The sequence below is a fragment of the Labrus bergylta genome, chromosome 14 (assembly GCF_963930695.1).
Source record: "Labrus bergylta chromosome 14, fLabBer1.1, whole genome shotgun sequence".
Taxonomy (NCBI): Eukaryota; Metazoa; Chordata; class Actinopteri; order Labriformes; family Labridae; genus Labrus; species Labrus bergylta.
The window spans coordinates 26,724,015-26,745,033 of NC_089208.1; the positions used below are offsets into that span (position 1 = coordinate 26,724,015).

Sequence of the window (21,019 nt, forward strand, 5' to 3'; positions counted from 1 at the left end):
GTGAACACAAACTGTTCTGAACTGAGTGACTTTGCTCAAATCTGCTATTGTTTACCACATAAGCAATATTAGAGGAAGCTAAAAATAGATTCCCGTTATCGCCTGGAGATCTTTCCATGCATAAGTAAATTTTTGTAGCTGCACGTCAAATCAGCATCGCAAATCAATCTCCTGAATGCTGGGGGAAACTTGTGCAGACTCATAGCCTGTACTCCATTACAGGTCAAGTCAGGTCAACTTCATATTCATTGATCCACAGAGAAGGTATACAGCTAAACCAGGTGACCTTTCTCACAGAGCAGATGTTAAGAGAGCAGCAGTGCACATAAATAACTGACAAACAGAACAACAAGACAAAAACAGCTAAACGTTCTCTCTTTTTTTCCTTCCTGGCCTCTTCCTTCCTTTCTTCCTTCCTTCCTTCCTTCCTTCCCTTCTTTCTTTTCTACTTTCTTCCATCCTTCATTTCTTCCTTCCTTCTTCCTTCCTCCCCTTTCTTCCTTATTTCTTTCCTTCATTCCTTCTTTCTTTCTTTCTTTCTTTCCTACTTTCTTTCTTTTTTCCCATCTTGGTTTCTTCCTTTCTTTCTTTCTGTCTTTCTTTCCTGGATCATTTAAATTCATCATATTTAAAAAAACATGTTTATTATATCTCTAAATAAGCTCTTCAAGTGGACATATCAGGAGTATCGTATTTGTTTGGTAGATATATTATGATGTCATAAATGTAACATTAGTCTTTTCCCCTGTTCTTTTACAGCCAATCAGCAGGCAGCACGTGGCAGACTGTAGCCGACATGGTCAAGATAGAAACTCACACCATCACCGGCCTCCTCCCCAACACCATCTACCTTTTCATCGTCCGGGCTGTCAACGCCTATGGCCTGAGCGACCCGAGCCCCATCTCTGAGCCTGTCAGAACGCAAGGTGAGTCCACACACCTCCTACCCCCCAAATAAAACATGACTCCCATCCAGTTTTCTTAGGGTTAGGGTATAAAACACCACAGCCGGGGACGGTGTTAATGCATTAGCAGCAGCACTTTTTTAGAGGAGTGAAAATGTGTGTTTCCTCCTCTTCAGACGTGAGTCCTACAGGTCAGGGAGTGGACCACAGGCAGGTGCAGAGGGAGCTGGCAGAGGTGGCCGTGCAGCTGCAGGAGCCCGTCACGCTCACAACAGCGTCCATCCGAGTGTCCTGGACTGTGAGTGCATCTCTGATTTATTTAGGGGAAGACACATTTTAGGGCTTCAGTTCGGGTTTGAAATCATCATTTCATCTCTCTTTACACCTTTTCTCATTTCCTTCATTTTCCTCCAGGTGGACCGTCAGTCTCAGTACGTGCAGGGCTACCGGCTCTTCTACAGACCCAGCGGAGCGAACTGGCTCCTGCAGGACATCAACTCCCCCTCCGAGCGCAGCACCGTCCTCACCAGCCTGCTCAAGGGCACTGAGTACGAGATGAAGATCCGTCCCTACTTTGATGAATTCCAGGGCAAAGACAGCCGGACGCTGCTGGTTAGAACTCCGGAAGAAGGTAAGAAATAAAATGCGGCCTCAAAATAAACCCCCATTTAATTTCTTTGACATTGTGAGGCCTTGAAAGTGTTCTCTTCATTAGCCTGTCTGACACCACATACATCTCCGTAATGCTATCTCATTTCAGGGTTAATTTTATATCCTCCCCCCCCCTTAAATTCATTTATATTGATCCCTATTTTCATTAAATTCAGCCTCCACACACGGAGATTCCTGCAGCCTGAGGTTCTCTGCAGGTTTATATTGGTTGATCCAAACTCTAGATTAAAAACAAGGGAACAGTCTTTTTTTTCTTTCTTTTTTTGCCATCAGGGTTTATAGACTCTGAATCGACCCGCCTGAGCAGCTAAGCCTGCAAAAAAAGAAAGTTATTAACTTTTTTAAAGCACTCAATAAATCCTAATTTCCTCGCCTGCTACAGCTCACTTTCATGTTCCTTCACCAGTTTTTATCTCTGTTATTACCCCCGGAGACACTTTCAGTTTCTTGCAGTTTCAGTGTTTTGTGTGTTGATTAAATGACACAACTGCTGTCCACCTGTCCCCCCTCCCCCTCCCCCACAGTCCCCAGCGCCCCACCCAGAGGTGTCACAGTGGCAACGGTGAAGCTCAGCAACAGCTCCAGCATCAGCGTCTCGTGGGAACCTCCGCCCAGCGAGATGCAGAACGGCATCATCCAGGAGTACAGGGTAAAGACATGCCGGCGTGTTTCACTCATGAGCAGTGATCAGTGGGGCATTCATCTCCATACCGGAAGGTCGGGGGTTCAATCCCCAGCTCCTGCAGCCACATGTCCAATGTGTCCAATTTGTTCATGATGCTTCAGCAGCTGCATATGAATGTGTATGAATGGATTAGTTACTTCTGATGGACTCTTTACTCATCAGCCTCTGCCATCAGTGTGTGAATGTGTGGGTGTGACCTGCAGTGTAAAAGCCCTTTGAGTAGTCAGAAGACTAGAAAAGTGCATTTACCATTATCATTGACCATCAATGCTTTTTATTTGAAGATGGCGAGCACCAAACACTCATACAGATATCACAGAGCATTCAGAAGAAATGACTGAAAAAAGCACAAATGGCTCACAGTAGCTTCCTTTCAGAGCGTGACCAACTGTTGATTTTAAAAGGGAAGTTGAAAAAAAATATATCAATGCCAACCCGATCATTAATTATCACACCAACAAAAAGCATGTAGACTCAATAGAAGTCGGGGCTACTGAAGGGCTGTTGAAAAAAGGCTTCAGTGAAATTGCAGGAACATGACCCTCATATATTGTTCATTCGGTGTTCATGCAAAAGTAAATCCTCGACTGAAAAATAAATCTTGAGGCTGTGTTTCTGAGACTTCAAACGCAGAGTTCAGCACTCTGGTTAGCGGCCCCGAGTTCAATGACGACTGTACGTTCAGCACAGGGAATATCGGACTGGGCTTTGATGTCGTTTGAACACATCAGATATTTCAGCCTGTAGTTGACTATTTCATCAGTGAATGAAAAATGCTAATTCTTCCTCAAACAAGGAGCATAAGACTGACAGTATCTAAAAGATCCCACCAGGGGCCCAATGAGCTGAATAACAAAAGAAACCCTCTCCATGTCTCCGGTCAGGTTTGGTGTGTGGGCAGCGGAGGCGGAGACAACCAGACGAGAAACTTCATCAACAAGACGGTGGACGGGATCACGTTGTCCACGATGCTGAAAGGTCTGATGCCCGGGGTGCTCTATCAGGTGGAGGTCGCAGCGGTGACCAGCGCTGGCGTCGGCACTCACAGCCAGCCGGTGTCTGTCCTCTTCAGTGAGTCTACCGTGACAAAAACAGAGAGATGGACAACATGGAGATGTGCCAATGACAAACACTTTTATGAAGGAATGTTAGAGGGAACAAAGTTAAAGGTCACATGTTATACTCATTTTTAAACAAGTTTCTAAAAGTCTAAAAGGGGCCCAAAACATGTCTGGGAAGTTTGTAGCAAAAACAAATCCTGTTTCTGTGTCTGTAGCTTTAAATATGCAAATGAGCTGTGTATGACCACGCCCCTTTCTGGAAGGGTTTGGGTGTCTCAGGCTTTCTCGCTCCATGTCCTATTGTTTACGGTGAGAAGGCAGACTCAGAGGGCAAAACAAATGCTGCTAGCTCCCACTATCTGTGGGAGTGTCACCCACCTGGGGGAGGGGCTACTGCCCTTTGTGATGTCATGAAGGGAAAATCTCCAAACGGCCTGTTTGAGCATGCATTTTCTGAAAAGTGGAGCAGACAAAAGACGGAGAGGATGGACTTTTCTTTTAATTGAAGGTGTTTATAGACCGACTAGGGACACATATTAGTGTCAGAAAAACATGGTAAAGTGTATTTTCCATCAATATGTGACCTTTATTGATCTATTTTGCTTGTCGAATGGCCATTTCTTTTTGGTTATATCGATTCATGGTCCCCAGAGGATGAAGTCTGATGTCTTTGATCAGCCTAATATTTTCATTTTCATACTTTTATCGCCATCACTTGTTAGACAATTTAGTTTTAGTAAAAAATGGAATGCATTGTGCATATATAAAAATTGTCCAGAGGATGATTCCTTGGGTTCATTGGGTTATATATTTACTTTTCATCTAGCACCCCCCATTGGGTACAACTATCAACTCACACTGTGATTTAAAAAAAAGAATCAAACATTTTGTTAATCTTGATTTCTACTATTTGGTATTAGCACTAGGCTCCATGTATCATGCAGGTTCAACATGGTTAGCATTAAGCTAACAGACAATGTATTGTAAAAAGTGAAGGTGCACAATTTAAACAAAGGAAGTGCATGTAAGTTGTGTAAAATAACTCAAATCAAAATCCTGAGTGAAAAAAAAAAAAGGGGTCCCTTCATGAAAGGACAAAGAAAAGTGCTGCAATTGAATTATTTTCATATCATTGAAATTTAGCAGGGGCAGAGAGCGATTTAGTTCTTCACATCCTTTAACATTGTAAACATTTTTCAGTTAATAGTAAGACAACAGTCAACAGTTCATCATACGTTCCCCTCCCTTATTCTTTTTTTTTTATTCTCCCCCCCCAGAGTTACCAGCTGAACAGCCCTCTGTGTCAGGCGGCGGTGGCACCGGTGACAGCGGCGAGGAGAGCAGCGTGAGCCTGGCCGAGCAGATCACCGACGTCGTCAAGCAGCCGGCGTTCATCGCGGGCATCGGCGGAGCCTGCTGGGTCATCCTCATGGGCTTCAGCGTGTGGATCTACTGCCGCCGCAAGAAGAGGAAGGAGCTGAGCCACTACACGGCCTCCTTCGCCTACACGCCGGCAGGTGAGGGGGAGTGATGGAGATGTGAAGCGACGTGTTGTTGCTAACTCACCTGAGGCTCTTTGTGGACGCGGTCTCGTGTTGATGCTGCACAGATTAGTCATGGAGAGAAGAATTCGGATTGGAGCCCAAAGAATTCCACTTTAAAAAAAGAACATGGATTAGAATGATTAACTTTTAATGTGAAGGTTAAGGTAGCTACATTGTGAATCTCATATAGACCATATTTAGCCTGGAGCGCCTACCAGACACTTATGTGTTTCTACATGTCACTTCAGACTGTACATACACAGTTTACAGCAGTATTTTTACTGCAGCAGTGCGTGCTTTTCGAGATTTGTTGCAGGACTACAGGAACACAGAGTTGAATAATTTAGTCGTGTATTCTCAGTGTAGCTGTAACAGACACGATCGGTACACAGCAGATACTTCAAACTGCTGCAGACTCGTCCAATGAGAGGAACTGAAACACGTCCTTTGAAATGAGAAATGCTGATTTATTGAGTGATGTGAGCATTGTCCCCCAGTAAGTCATTAAAATGTAACACTTCTGAGTCAGTTCACTCACATCCTCCTCATCACACTGTTGCTGTTTTTTTTTCTTCCTGCAGTTGGTTTCCCTCATGGAGAGGCATCAGGACTCAATGGAAGGTAATTGAATATTTCTCACATTCAGGCCCTGGCCTCATTCTATGATGTGATGAATTAATTAAAGTCACAGTCATGCCGGACAAGGGTTTCCTCCTAAAAAAGTATGCAACAAAGAAAGCAAAGAGAACAGTCTACACCTGCTCTTTTTATAGTGTTTCAAGATAACTTTTGTTCAGACTTGGCGGGATACAAATGAAGACTTATTAATAAAGATTTATTTGCAGGCGGTGAACTTAAACGAGTCTCAAAATGACTCTCCAGTGCTCATCTTTAACAAGGCTTTACTGGCAGGTGGATTATCCTCAGAGTTTCATTTCTAAAGAAAGAAAGACCAAATTATTGAAGGAAGAATGTGCAACATTTCACACATAAGTATAGTAGAAATTCAGTATATCCTCTGTAAATATCTCTCTGAGTCATGGCTGTCTACAAAGAGTGAGAAGTGTGAGTCCCGCCGGATGTGTTGTTGTCAGCGCCGTGTTGATGTCATGTTTACAGCCAGCTCATCCTCTCGCTTATTAAAGCTGATTTAGTCAAGGACTAGAGAATTGAAGAATAACATACTCACTCCTTATTTGGATGTCACATGAGCGTTTTTAGATCATGGTCATTCTGTGTCAATTAATGTGCATTGTGAAGCTACGAGCTAACTAAAGAGCGCTAACACAACAATTGCAGCACAGGTAATTGCAGCAAGTGGTGGACAATTTTGTCAGTATATCAGTATCAGGTTGGAGGTGTGTGGCTTGAGGAAAGCTGAGCTTCAGTATTGCGGCCGTGTCACCAAACAGAAGTTGGTTTTGGTTTCATGCTGGTGCTCAAGGGCGACATCTACTGGATCAAAAAGTTGCACATTCTTCCTTTAGCATCTGGAAAATACTTAATAAGAGTTGTTTTACATGCTGTTTCTCTGATGCTCTTATTGGGCAGATTCAAGATGTTAAAAGGGGGCTGCAAGCTAAGCTGCTGCTAGTTTACATGACTCAGCTTGATTTAAGAGATTAAGGGATTCTTGTCTTGTTAAGAGAGTAATGTTATCTGCAGATGTCTTCTTTTCTCCGAAGTATACAGACACCGTGATAACAGCCTTTAAAAACACTAATGAAAGCAGTTCAACGCTCATCGTCTCCACAACGCTGTTTGGCTGAGCTGTGGGAGGCTGGTAGCTGAGCTGCTGCTAACGTTGACTTTAGCTTCATTTTTAGCTAAAAATCTTTGAACCGGTTTAACGGAATAGTTGAAAAAAAAACTTTGAAGTGACTGGAAACACTAAGAAGGTGGATCGCTGGAAGTGCACTTGAGCTTTACAGGTTAAACATGAGGTCCATGATATTTGAGTTTTGTGTGGAGCTGAACTGAAAAATGAACCAACAGTTGAAGCTTTATATTTTGGGACAGCCCAAACTAGTTGAACTAACCAGAGTCTGAGCCAGGTGCAGACCTAGACTGGACTGATGTTATAAATGTTTCTCACTATCTATACATGCAGCTGGTTTCATTTCCACCTGCATATAGTTCTTGTTCTTCTCGGTCCCATCATGCTTTAAATTAACACCAGGATGTCTCCATAGGCCGGGCGTGCTGGGAGGCAACATGGGCAACTACCCGTGGCTGGCCGACTCTTGGCCTACCACCAACCTGGTCCACAGCGGCAAAGAGGCCGTCAACTGCTGCAGCACCAACCACAGCACCGCTGAGAGATACTACAATGGTAGGACACGGCTTCAACTAAACACTGTGATTGATTCCCAACAAAGCAAACACCCTCTCTATATAATATCTTCTCCTTTCCTGTGCAGAGGCTGGCATTTCCAACTACCTGAATCAGACGGAGAAGTACAGCATCGGAGGCTCCACCGAAGGGCCGATCTACAGCACCATCGACGCCACCAGTGAGGACCTGCACAGCTTCACCTACGCCCAACACAACTCCACCACCCCGTACGCCTCCACCTCCATCATGCCCTACAACAACCAGACACAGACGTCGGCCCACAGCGGAGAGCAGCAGGACGACGGCCACTGGATCATGCAGCCGGGACCCTCCGGAGCTCAGTACGCCCAGCCGGACCGCTGCAATGGTGAGGGAGAGCCGCGGGGACTTTTTACTGTCTTTGTTCAGTGTAGACGCATGTTGTAGTTACAGCAGAGCAGATTCAGCTCAACACGTTTTTAGTTGGGTTTTTTGTGCATCTTTAATCCCCTTAGCCCTTTTTCTAGACCCGACAGCTCTTCTGACGTATCACTGCTTCTTACTCTCAGTGTCAGGAAGATACTTCAACACAGCTACTCAAGCCACACAATATTTTACACAGCAAGAAGGAAAGCAACCAGGGAAGACAAATTGTTTGGGCTAGATAGAAATGGTCTTTGCAGCTTGTTATCACAGCATTCAAACTAAGCCCCTCCTCCTGGGCTCATCGCCCCCAGAAGTGCACACTCACTGCAGGACGTGATGTATACATTTACTGTTTGTACATAGACTGCGAGCTAACACATGCTAGCACAAGCTAACCATCGGCGTTTGGCACCTGCCTGTCTAACAAGAAGCAGGCCAGCTCCATGTGGAAGCCGTTTTAGAACGAGCTTTGTCCCCATGGCATTTCACTATGATTATATTCTCTCTCCTTTACTATGTCAATGGCTGAATTGTATCCACTCCTAAACTCACCTGTGGGAAAAGATTATCATTAGTTTTTTGGTGAAGTTATTGTTCAGATATCCTCAAACTATGCTTTTCTGTTTGTCTGGTTGTCTAAACTCACCTACATGTACTGTCTGTATATAGAAGTGTAAGTGCTGCACACAGAAAGGAGCTTTTTTGAAAGGAAAAATTCAATCTACTGTTTTAAAAAAAATCCATTGTATTGCTTTTTTTAGCCAGAATTGCTCATCCCTATAAATGTATTTCAGCTTGTCTGGAGGTTTGACCCTCTGCCCTAACTTGATCAATAATACAAAGTCGCCTCCTCAAATTAACTCAGGGTGTTTCTGTCTTTTTTCTTTTTTCAGGTAAGCCGAAGCAGAAGGCGATGGGGAAAGCTGTGAAGACCCCGTCTCTGACTTGGATGGAGTCGTTGCCCCCTCCTCCTCCCATCGGAGAGCTGGAGCCGTGTGAGCAGGACGAGCTGCCCCCTGAGCACGAGGACATGGACATAGGGTGAGTCAGACATCTCTATAAATGAATCTTAACACTGACAGTAAGTAGCAAACCCTTACATGGCTCTAACGCCTCTGGCTTTGAAAACATGAATTACCTCAGCTGTGGACGATCGCCTCAGCAGTTTAGCTGTTTTTTATGTCTTTGAACACAATTAGCCGTGTTCCCACTCAACAGTCGTTCTCTGAAACCTCAAAGCAGACTATCATTCAGGATCACAGCAGCGCTCCCACCCAAGTGGAAGCTTAGCCTCCTGCAGTTTTTGCCGACGGCAAGGCCCTATAACTCGAGCAGAGCCTGAAAGAACAGCATTAATCTTTTAGTGGCCTCATAGTGAGCTGGAATTAAAGAGCAGCAGAGAGACAATAGGCTGCCCTGCTTTTAAAAACACACACAAACACAAAGGTAAGATCCAGCTCTGTTCTCACACTGCAACACCTCTCTGTTTGTGTAGCTCCGATGAGGAGTGGTGCCCCCCCCTCCCAGAGAGGACCTATCTGATGGAGGGCTGCGAGGACGGACCCCCTCCGCCTCAGAGGAACAACGCCTCCTCTCCGGCCACTTCTTACAGTCACCAGTCCACCGCCACACTCACCCCCTCGCCCCACGAGGAGACCCGAGCCCCCCACGACCTCCCCCGCCTCAACCAGCTCGACAGCCAGCAGCTGTCACGGTATGCTTACAAACTCTGCACATAACTGTGACATGATGGTTGTGAATCTACTGTGTGTTTGTGTTTGTGTGTGTGTGTGTGTGTGTGTGTGTGTGTCTGATTGAAAAAAACAGCTTTAAACATAGACTGTGTAAAACATGGACGTAGTCTCAGTGATGTCAACCACTGGTTTCTGAAGAGGCGTTTTGAAGCCAAAAGTAGTTAGTAGGGACAAAATATTTCCGTCAAATTAAAGGGACCGGCATTTGGCTCCTTTCCCTCATGTCGTTCCCCACTCTCCCTCTCCCTGATTTCTGACTCTATTTCCACATTAAACAACTGAATACACTCGTGGGTTTTTCTGGTACGACCTCTCTTGGTCTTCTATGATCACTAGCCTTAGGTGGATCAGTTTGTCTTCAACTAACAGTTTGTTTGATTGACATTTAATCTACTGAAGTAGTTTTTTCATTGAATGATTTATTGTTTAAAATCATAAAAATGTTCAAAGGTTGTTGTTATAGAGCTCATCACAGTTCCCCCAGAGGCTCAATCAACATCCTAAAATGGCTTCTTTTGTCAAAACAACCGTCAAAGCTGAAACACTTTTCTTTTAAAACAAAAACACAAAATAGCAAAAAAGCCATAAATTCATGCATTGGAAATGCTTCAACCATCAAAATGTTGACCTTTTTTTGCACATCGAAGTATCTGATGAAGTAGCTGCAAATATTCACCAACCGATATATGAAATGACATTCAGGGAAACTGACATCATTGCTTGTTTTGGTTGTTTTTTTTTATACTTTTTTATACAAATGTATCCTCATGTAACATTGTTAACCATTACTGTTCTCGCTTGGCTAGATGATAAACTAAACATTTAAATAACAATGAAGTGTTCAACTCAAAACAAGAGCCAAAATCACAAAAGCACAAACACAGGAAGAAAACAATATAATACTTCCTTTAAAATCTCTCTCTGAACCATTTTTAGCCTCTGATTCCTCTGGGTCTGTCCTCTCCAGTAACATGTTGTCCTCACTTCCCGCAGCAGAAGGTTACCCTGCGGTCCGGTGCCAGTTCCCCAGGCGCCAAGCCCGACGCTCACCCAGTCCAACCCCAACCTCTCGGGCCAACAGCATCACGGCTCATCAGAGGCTGGCACGCTGCAGTGCCAAAGTCCCGCTCAGCGCTGCCTCAACGGCCCGGGGCCAGCACTGAATGAAGACAACGTCAGCATCAACACACCGGGTACTGAGACTGCTGCAGCATGAGAGCAGGGGAACAAACCTGCATTAAAAACACACAAGAAACACACACTTACAAGCTCACACAAGCAAACAAGGGCTGCACTTTTGACACATGGTTTGGGATTTAAAACATTTGCATGCACTATATAAGGACAGAAAAAGGACAGACATCTTCAAATGTGCAGAAATATAGAAAAATTATAGAGGTGCCAGGTCACTATCTGAGTACTGCTGAGGTATCCTTGAGCAAGGCGCTGAACCCCCAGAAGCTCTTTTATACTCCCTTTGTAGCAGTGTGTAGCAGCCCCACTCCGACATCTCTCCACTAATGCATCGCCACACGTCCTGTTTGTACATGTGTGTAATCTGGGCCGATGTGTGAGAAGCATGTATAAAACAAAATTGAAAATTGAAGTGAAAAAATCCTCAGGACTCATACAATGAAATAATAATTGACCATGTACAAGCCCAAGTCCATTTACCATTTCATTGTTTTTTCTTTAAAATTCCAAATGTATATATAAACTGAAAATATATATGATTTATATGAAGTGTTTTCTTTCTCTTCCCTCTCACAGTCCACAGTCGCTCTCCAGCAGATTCATGCACTCCTCCAAACCAGAAATCACGAGTGAAGAAAAAGGTGTCCAAGACGTCCGCTTACAGAAGAGATATACAAGGAGGTGAGTGGACACACTTCAACCATATCTCTAACTTTTCTTGTTTTAAAAAAAATGCAAGAAAATGAAATTGAGATTGTGACGCTGCTGTCAGACTTCCAGTGCACTCAGAGGCTTAATTTGCAGCTGCACTTCTGAAAAGAACATCGTATCCATGCTGCAGTTATGAAAATGATGTAACTGTGTGTTCAGTACACTTTGTCATTGAGTGAGGATATACAGCCCATAATAATCCAGCATGTACCCACACATATTGTGCAGCACAAATCTGTGATTAAAAATCTACAGCTCTGCTCCACATGTAAGACGTAAGCCTTATTTCACCAGCTCAAAGTCAGAGTTAATTAAATTCAGCCTGTTATCCAAAACTGTAAACACAGATATAGCTAATTATGCATGAATGAAAAAAAGACAAACACAAACAAAATGATCTGTTTTTAGAGCACTAAGAGGATGTTATGTAACAGAAACCTGCACTCAAATGAGATAAAATGCTACATGCAGGAAAACATTGACCCAATTCTTCATGCATGCTCTTCCTCCACTTGTGTCTGTTCAGACCTGCCCCCACCTCCGGAGCCCCCCCCAGAGGAGGACAGGTTGCGGGGCCTTCAGGGGAGTGTCGAGGGCAGTAAAGTGGTGAACGGAGCCGTGTCCTCCCTGGAGAGGAGCGAGTACAGCAGCAGCAGCCACCAGCGCAAAGGATCGGGACAGAGACACACAGACAGTAAGACAGAGTTTGGCACACATTTCATTTTTCAGTCTTAATTCAGTTTAAAGGAAGCGGAGTGTGTGGGTTCCTGCTGGAACACATCGCTCTTGTAACCACACTCAGATTTTTCCACATTTATGGTTCACAATGCTCTACTCTTTAGCCCCTTTCACACATACACCACACTCCTGAAAGCATTTTTCACCCCCGATCAGGGCTTTTTCCTGCACTAGTAAAATATGTGGTCGTGGTGATCTGAGGTGATAATATTCAGGAACATTCATGCTACTTTCTGCTCACCCTGATGTTGATATGGTGAATATGTCCCGTTACACTTAACACAGATAGAAAGGAAAAATAACTGCCATCAAAGCGTCAGACTCTGTTGCATCGTACGCCATCTTGGATATGTTGCAACATTTAAAATGTGACTTCTGCAGCATCCTTTTGAAGTCATGAGGAGAAAAAGGGAAAAATCTCCCGCTGTGAGGGACATGTGTGAAAGGAGAAACACTGTGAAAGTGTCAGGGGGCAGGCTGTTTTGAAATGCACGAGAGAAAAGGAGCTTCAGTGACAGTGTGCCAGATCATTGTTTACGAATGACCTCGCCATGAATGCAGCTGGGACAAAGCAGGCATAGATGATGCCAAGGTGTGGGTCTGGAAATGCCCAAATTCCTACGACAATGATGCCTCGCTGTAGCCAGAAGTAACAGATAATGACAGTTCCCTTTGCCAGAATTAAATATATACAAATAAAGGAATTCAAAATGGCATTTAGCACAGACAGAATCAAGCCACAAGAAGATTTAAAAAGTCATTTCTCCAGCAGATACACCACAGTTTGAGGCTAAATCAAAGCTGCAATGCTTGCTTTTGAAAACAGTGTTTCAAAAGCGATCTCTGTCCAAATAAGTGTTTAAGAACTAATCTCTGTGTATAACAAGATGTCTGTAAACTTTTCACATTACTGTTCAGGTACACTGGGAATTTGCCCGCCCAGCAAAAAGGCACTAATCTAAAATAGTGTCACTCAAAACAGGGCTGACCCCACTGCTGGACGTTTGAATCACTTAAAAATTAGCTTTCCTGCTTCACAGGTAGGCAGTAGTAACATTTTAAAGTGCTGAAGTTAAGCATTCAGTACAACAGCAGCTGATACAGACCAACAAGGTCAACAGCAGCGTCCATAATCAGCTGTTCATGATGAATTAATTTCTGCAAGTCAGAGCGTTTGTTTATCTACCAGGAAGAGGTAAAGATAAGGGTGTGATGAAACAGGAAAAGGATAGGCTGGGCTGATCCAATCAACATGCTGATGTGAATGTCTGTGTCATCACTTTATAAAAGTCTCTGTTTCTGAACATACAAAGCATTTCAAACCGAAACAGGGTCAACAGCATTTGTTAAGTCTCTGTTTTAATTCAATTCAATTCAATTTATTTGTATAGCGTCAACTCATAACAAGTGTTATCTCAAGACACTCAAAAAGCAGGTAAAAAGACCTTACTCATTGTTATGTTACAAAGATCCGGCCTATCCATCATGAGCGCTTTAGCAAAGCAGCAAAAGTTACAGTGGTAAGAAAAAACTGTCTTATTAAAAGGCAGAAATCTTCTTTTTTAGGGGCTTTAAAAGCTGCAGTGAGGTGAATGCTTGGCATGAGGTAACTCGTTTTAAAATGAAAATGTATGAGTGTGTGAACAGGCATATATTAACCTTAATGTTTCCACTTAGACACATTTATGTATTTTCAACACCAGACTCAAAGTCCTCTCTTTTAACCCCATGTTGTTCCTTGTCTTCAGATGAGGACGTGGTGGCGTACAGCAGCACTAAGGCCGGGTACCTCTCCAGGAGTCAGATGTCCAGTAACTGCTCGACCACAGGAAGCTCCTCCTCCAGAGGCTCGACGGGCTCCCGAGGGCTCAACTCAGCCAGAAAACACAGCGAGGTACGCTGAAGCAACACCGATGATTTCATAACTTGTGCAGAAACGTTCTCTTCTTCCACCTCAAACGGTCTGAATAATTGATGCTTTTAGATATTCATGAGGCCGGGGAACAAAGAAGAGCCATGGAGACGCTCATGTGCTTTAGTTTTATCTACACATCATTACTCACGCTCCATAAAACACACATAATCTTATACGTGTGGGTGCATGAAAAGAGCCTTCACAGTCCCCTATTGCCCACACACACACACACACACACACACACGCACACACACGCGCACACACGCGCGCACACACGCACACACGCACACACACACACAGTGCTACCATTACCGTTGACTCACAAAAGGTTGTTACAGTAAGAAACTGCGTTAAGTGCGCACGCCCACCACTCTCCCTCTCTCTCTCTCTGCATGCACTTCAGAGACAGCTCTTCACTGTTGGAGCGCTCCTTTAAATGCCCCCCCGCAGGCTCCCTCACAACGGGCTGCTGTCTTCAACAGCAGAGCGAGGCGAGCCGGTGAACAGGACGCTCTGCGGGGGGAATAGAGTGAGTGAGACAACACTTGTGAACAGTGGTCCTCTCAACGTTCCTGTAGGTAGACAGAGGAGGCAGCTGAGAGAAAGTCAGTTTATGCAGCCATTGGTCCTCCGTGTTGAGCTTCTTCTGTACACACATGTGAAAACATATCAATATGTGACACGCTGACAGATAAGCTGCTGCAAAAAACTTGAACTGGCGACTGTCGGGTTCCCAACCCAAAGTCCATACAGACTGAGCTCCTGCCGCTCCAGCATATTAAGATTGTAATTCATGTTCAACAACTTCCTAACTTAATATCATTAGGAGGTTATTGAGGGCAAACTCTTAGTTAATGACCTATAAGCTGCAGCTACAGCATCACACAAAAAACAAAACAACACAACTGCTGCTAACATTTTTTTATTGCTGCTGCTATTTTATTACAAATCTGTACCGGTATATTTTATTTAGACATGTCTATTGCTGCTACTGTGTACAGTATATTATTTGTATATAACTTGTGTTTTTTATTTTATTTTTTGTATCTGTGTGCTGTTCTATCCTTTGGTGTTACCTGCTGCTGGAATCTGAATTTCCTGAGGAAAGCTTCCCATGGGATTAGTAAAGTTTCTATCTATCGATCTATCTATCTATCTATGTAGAATAAGGTGGCTAATGACTAATAAGGAGCCAGTTTGCTACAAAGTAGCATGCTAATAAGCAACTAGTTAATGGTGAATATTGTCACCATAATTTGAAGTGTTACCCAGTTTGAATATAGCATGCATGTTTAATTTGATTTAACCAGGTAATTAACCCTTTGATATTAAGATCTTTTTCACAGGATGACCTGTCCAAGAGGGCAGCAGATTAGATTTAGATTTATCTTTATTGTCATTGCATGATGTACAACAAAACTCAGTTGAAGCAATCCTGTTTGCAGCATGTAAAATATAAAATATAAGATAAGTACACATACACCAGCACAATCCAAGCACATCTCACCCATACCCACATACACATTCATACCCGTAAAGATTTGTAAAAATGCACACATCATAATACATATTACATGATTAGGAACAGTTTAATAACAATAAGTTAAGAGTACACAACAATTAAAATGTTCAAATCGATTAGCAGGTATAATGCAGGAGTTGTGTACGCAGGATAACAATGAAAAAAAAAAGGCTCTGTCCAATGGTCTCTCATGTTTAGACAGATAGAGCCAAAGGCTTCAAGCAAAAGGAGATCTCGGGTTTCAAGTCATATTGGAGAAATTTCCATGCAGATGGTAAACTAGACACTGTTCTGTGCGGACACGAGGAACAGACAGTTTTCTATTGATTTTATTTCAATCTTGACCTTTGTTAAATCAGCAAAACCACAAGAAAAGATTCTAATTCAAGTCAAAGTCCTGCACTCAAAATGTTTCAGTGAAGTAGTTTTGTCTTGAACTGTAAACGTTTAACAAAAATAACTTTTTTGGTTTTGGTTTTATGTTTATGTTGGTTTTATGTTGTGCATCATCATGTCATCAGGCTCATTCATTCAATATGTAACAACATAACATCTTCATGTAAATGAAACCACAGTGTATCTCTCCATACTGGGTCAGATGCAGATGAAAACACATCATGTCACTTAAGTCAAAGTACCTCAGCACTGTTTTAAAGTGACCTTACTCATAATTTGATTTGAGAACTTAAAGGCAACAGCAGTTAAAGAGTTCCACTCTCTGCAGAACAACCAGACAGAGTGTGAGCCATCATGAGTTTGTCTTTATGAGAAACAGAGTGAAGCACCTTTGATGCTTCTTTAAGAGCTTAAGTTGTTAAATGTACACCCAGTAACCTGAGGCGTCGTCATAAAGCTGCCTGTGTGCAGACAGAGACAGAGAGAGAGAGAGAGAGACAGAAAGAGAGAGAGAGAGAGACAGAGAGAGAGAGAGAGAGAGAGGGAGAGACAGAGAGAGAGAGAGACAGACAGAGAGGGAGGGAGGGACAGAGAAAGAGAGAGAGGATTTCTCCTTCACGGGTCGCTCCATGTTGACCTCGACAACACATCTGACATGGGAGTGTAGCAAAGACACCAGTAAAAGTGACACACACACACACACACACACACACACACACACATACACACACACACACACACACACACACACTGCTTCGTTCCATCTCGTTCCCCTCAGGTCACCCCCCCGTTGAGCAGTCAGGACTATCTGACCCCCCTGTTAATGACCCTACCTGACCCCTCCCGGCCTTTTTCACGCCTTCCGGAGAACATGAAAGTGTGACCTCCTGAGTAATAAATTTGGAGGTGTTTCCACAGGAAGTCTGGATCAGGTTTCCCTGACTTCCTGTGGTGTTACTGACTGTTATCTCTCTCTCTCTTTGACCCCCCCCCCCCCCCCCCCCCCGGGGCGGCCGGTTGCTGGGGGAAGTTACGGGAGTTTCTGCTCCACCGCTACCTCAAACAGTTTGTTTGTGTTTTTGTCAGTTCCAAGCTTCAAATTAAAGTCACACAAACAGTACAAACAAATGAACCAATCAAGGACCAGCTAGATGATCAACACCTGTTTCCTGATTGGTAGAATTGGTAAAAAAAACAACAAAAAAAAAACAGTTTTGGTTGAGTGAGACAGGTGGCTATTGAGAGATCTATGAAATGGCTTTTTCTGTTTAAGGAGGCACTCACAGTAGGTCCTGTTGTCCCGTGCAGTACTGAAGCACCTTTATCCCCCCTCCCCATTCCCCCGCTGGCCTGCACCCACACTGCTCCAGGACTAACCGGACCTGAGCATGTAAAAGGGACTACATGACATCACATTAAAATACATGTATGGCTCTATGTGACATCTACTTCACTGACTTTGTGGCTTATTTTGAGTCATTTTAGACATATACAGCTAAAACACTTTTTATGATGGGATTTCTTGATGATAGAGGTCTGTCAGCGTTTCATGCCCGTGCCTGTTGTGCATGAATGGTACCGTTCCAAAGAAGACGTCTTCCAAGCATTCAAGAGCCAAATAAGTGTTTGAATGGAAAACTCACACTAGTCGAACAAACTTGGACTTTGAGGGTGAATTGACTTGATCACGGTACAGATTACCTAGTGTGAGTGCGCCCTAAAAAAGGATCTGACACTTCAGCAAAAAGTCTAACTGTAAGAATCATTTTCTCAAAACACTCTGGGCCTGTCGGTGTCAAAGACAGGCTTTAAGAGGTTGTATACGTTGATGGAGGTTAACTGCTCAGAAACATTAAGTTTCCTCGTTTCTGTCTCTATGCACTGTACTGGTCTGTTAGACACCAATATATGTACCAAAAGAAAAGCCCAGGTTTAAAAAATGAATATCTACTCTTTGAATATTTCATCTCAATGTCTCCTGAAGCTGCTGAAGTTCCCTCTCCTCCCAAATTCACTTCAGCCCAAGAAGTTTTTAAAGGCTGTAGAGTGCTAACTTTAATATAAACGTTGTTGTTCTCCGAGTTTAAAACATATTTCTTTTTGTCGTTGACAACATTCACAACTGAGGATTCATGTTCATTTGATATGTTACATGACGTACTCGACATTAAGATGTCGCTGTGTCCTCGGGAACCTGAGAGAGTAGATGTGAAGAGGCTGCTTTGAGAAACATGTTTCACGTAAGAGAAGGTGGCAGAAAAAGATGGATTGTTATTAGTAAATGAGCCTCTGATTGAGAGGAAATAGATCAGAGTGCTTACCACTGACTACAGAGCACTTTTATTAACAGGACTGACAGCCATGACAGTTAAGTCATTACGCTACCAAACCAAGTATCCATGACGATGAGTCTTTTACTGCAGGCTGCTCCAAAGTGATAGTGAGTTGGTCTGAAAGTAGTTTTTTTATTTTGTTTTTAAATGTGCAGATGAGGGTCAAAGTGTTGGAAAAGTGAGCAGCTCAGAAATCAGACGCAAGAATGAAGTTGGATTTGAGAGACGACGTATACAACCACGTAAGGACAAATAACTCATATAGAGAGAAATACATTTTGAAGACATGAAGAGATGATAGCTCATCCTTCTGCTCGCCAAAAAAATCCTTTCCTTATCAATTTTTTTCAACGGTCAGTTGTGTTTTTCTTAAACACTTTCAACACCAAATTCCTGATATCTGTTTATGAAGATACATCAGTGATGGAAATCTCGGAGGTTGATGTGAAATGTAACCGTCTCACCAGTTCTCACTGTTGCTAGGTTACGAAAGTTGGCTTACTGCACTTTCGCTACCCTCAGTAGTGATCGTAAGGTCTGTTTTAAAGAGCCCATATTCTGCCCTTTTTGGGGTTTGTATATTTAATCTATGTTCCTACTTTTGTTCACAATAGCTAAAGTCTGAAAAAAGTCTCTGTTTTCATGTACTGCTCCTCCTTGCTCCCTCTACGCTCTGAGTCCGTCAGCTACACTCTGCTGAGCCTCCACTGCAGAGCCCCACATGTGCCAAGTCTGCTCTGATTGGTCTGCCGATCCGCTCTGTCGTTATTGGTCAGTTGCTCAGCACGCTTTTCGGAAATGTCCCGCCTCTTGTACAATATTTGGAATGCAGCCACTGGCTCTGTCCGAAGGGAGCATAAACATTCGCACCTTAGCACTACTGTGCTACCGCAGGCTACGGCATATCGTGGGCGTGCTACAGAAGTTAACGGGCGTGCAACATGAGCTGCTGGGCTTGCCACAACGAGCCAATGGGCTTAGATCAGTGATCTCACACTGACAATGACGTCAGACTGACACATTTTTATCGAGGGGGGCTAGAACCGAGCGTTACATGCAGCTAATGCTACAGCTAACAGGAGGACGTAGGAGAAGCCGCGTTTCCGCAGACTTTGAATTTGTGCCTAAACATGCACAGGACACTTGGAAAACACACTAAAGAGCATATAAAACCAGAAAAAGCAGAATATGGGACCTTTAAAGTCCTTTGAAATTGCTAATGCTTTCTTTTATCGAAGTAAATGTTTAAAAGAAAACATAAAAACAATGTAAAGGAGTTATGTCCTGACACTAGTCAGCCTCTAGACCTTTGAATTTGCTCCCTCAAAAAGACGAGTCAGTGTAGACAAAGTTGATTTCAGAAGTCCCGCCCTTTCTTGATTTTGATGGGTAGGTGAGGGAGAAGTGACAAAATGACGAGTGCTGAAGTGTTTCCAAAACTTGAAGAGGGCTGTGAGTGCAGCGACATAAAACAGCTGATTCTGTTCAGAAAGTGGGCGCTGCTAAATGCACAAAGCAGCACGGCCCTCATGCTTACCTTCCTGTAGCTATCACTTTGCGAGACGTCTAAATAAGAGTTTCTGAGAATTTGTAATGATGTCAAAATATTTTCTTTCTTCATAGGAAATGAGATAAGGACACGTGTGACTGTGTGCCTGGGCTGCCTCCATCATCCTCCATCCTCCCACTGTGGACACAATAAGCTGGACAAGAAGAGTTTGGACTCAATGCTGTGAATGAAAGAATGACGGACTCTCCATCTTGTTTTTTGGTATTACTCTGATTATTTATGAGCTCTCCTTGATTTGTAAATACCTGTGTCTGTACTGTTCTTTTGTGGATACGGGGAAAGAGACGTATATTGTATTTATGAGGATAAAAACGAAAACAGTGTAGAAAAAAAACTGTTATTATAAAAAAAAACGCTCATGTCTTCTTGAATGTGCCAACCTTTTTTTTTTTGTCAAAATGTATACGCATTAACTACTGTTGCACTCTCTTGTTGTGATGGAAAAACAACAGAAAAAAACGAAGCACAAAGTGTGTTTGCTGGTCGGAAAAGCCAAAACGAGCGGGTTCCTCCTGCGCCCATGTAGTCCGCTAAGAATGTCAAACTTTTTCTATGTTCCTCTGGTTTCTCTGCAGCAGAAAGTTCCCTGTGTGCCAGCAGACTGACAGGCTTTATGAAAGTTTGATTGTAACCCCCCTCCCCCCCGGTCCTCTCTCTCCTCGTTCTTCTGAGGAACTTTTTGCTGCAGCTGTGAGATAGAATTTGCATATACTCCTTCCAAAACAAACAAAAAAAAATGTCTGTGGACTGACCTTTTTGTACTCTTGTTGTTTTGTAAATGTAAAATAAAAGACATTTGCTGATCTGAGCCTTCTCTTATTTCTTTGGAGCACCTTTCAGGAAGTGAAGTGTTGGGATAAATTTTCTATTCATGACGTCTTACCTTTCATTTCAGTCTGTTTTCACTCCCAATGCAATAATGAAAAAATTATGAAAAGTAAAATGGCAAATTGTCTTAAAAAAAAACCTAGAGCTAGATCAGGCAGTCAACTCAAGCTGCACTGATTTCACACTTGTCTCATTCTCAACAATCACCTGACAACACCTTCAAGTTAACGATGTATTTGAGAAACAAGATTTGCGCTCTCTTCCTCTGATTCTTCATTGCCAGCTCTGACCTGCAGCAGTACTGCACCTTCCCAGCATCCACCAGTAGGCTTCTACTGGAGGGTCTATTATCCCATCACTCCTCAATGATCTGCATGTAAATTCAAACTGTGAGGAGTTATTAGGTCGGAGCCTAGTTGCAAAACACAAAATATGTTCTGCTGCAATGAAT

The 21,019-nt window shown here is 43.2% G+C and overlaps 1 protein-coding gene across 5 annotated transcripts in view; it reads left to right on the forward strand.

Annotated features, from left to right (window-relative positions):
* Positions 1-20,543, forward strand: part of robo3 (roundabout, axon guidance receptor, homolog 3 (Drosophila)) — a 189,635-nt gene extending 169,092 nt beyond the window's left edge. For 3 of the 5 annotated variants that reach the window (XM_029276509.2, XM_065962835.1, XM_065962836.1), the window contains 16 exons: positions 760-926; positions 1,082-1,203; positions 1,320-1,536; positions 2,102-2,226; positions 3,147-3,333; positions 4,601-4,840; positions 5,449-5,488; positions 7,060-7,199; positions 7,288-7,569; positions 8,501-8,648; positions 9,103-9,321; positions 10,355-10,554; positions 11,132-11,236; positions 11,793-11,960; positions 13,753-13,898; positions 19,794-20,543. In XM_029276509.2, coding sequence (XP_029132342.2) covers positions 760-926; positions 1,082-1,203; positions 1,320-1,536; positions 2,102-2,226; positions 3,147-3,333; positions 4,601-4,840; positions 5,449-5,488; positions 7,060-7,199; positions 7,288-7,569; positions 8,501-8,648; positions 9,103-9,321; positions 10,355-10,554; positions 11,132-11,236; positions 11,793-11,960; positions 13,753-13,898; positions 19,794-19,805 — 2,518 coding nt within the window. In that variant the 3' untranslated portion in view covers positions 19,806-20,543. Of the gene's footprint in view, positions 1-759; positions 927-1,081; positions 1,204-1,319; positions 1,537-2,101; positions 2,227-3,146; positions 3,334-4,600; positions 4,841-5,448; positions 5,489-7,059; positions 7,200-7,287; positions 7,570-8,500; positions 8,649-9,102; positions 9,322-10,354; positions 10,555-11,131; positions 11,237-11,792; positions 11,961-13,752; positions 13,908-19,793 lie in introns of those variants that run through there. The other 2 variants (XM_029276508.2, XM_065962837.1) reach the window with 2 other exon arrangements.
* The last annotated feature ends 476 nt before the right edge of the window (positions 20,544-21,019 follow it).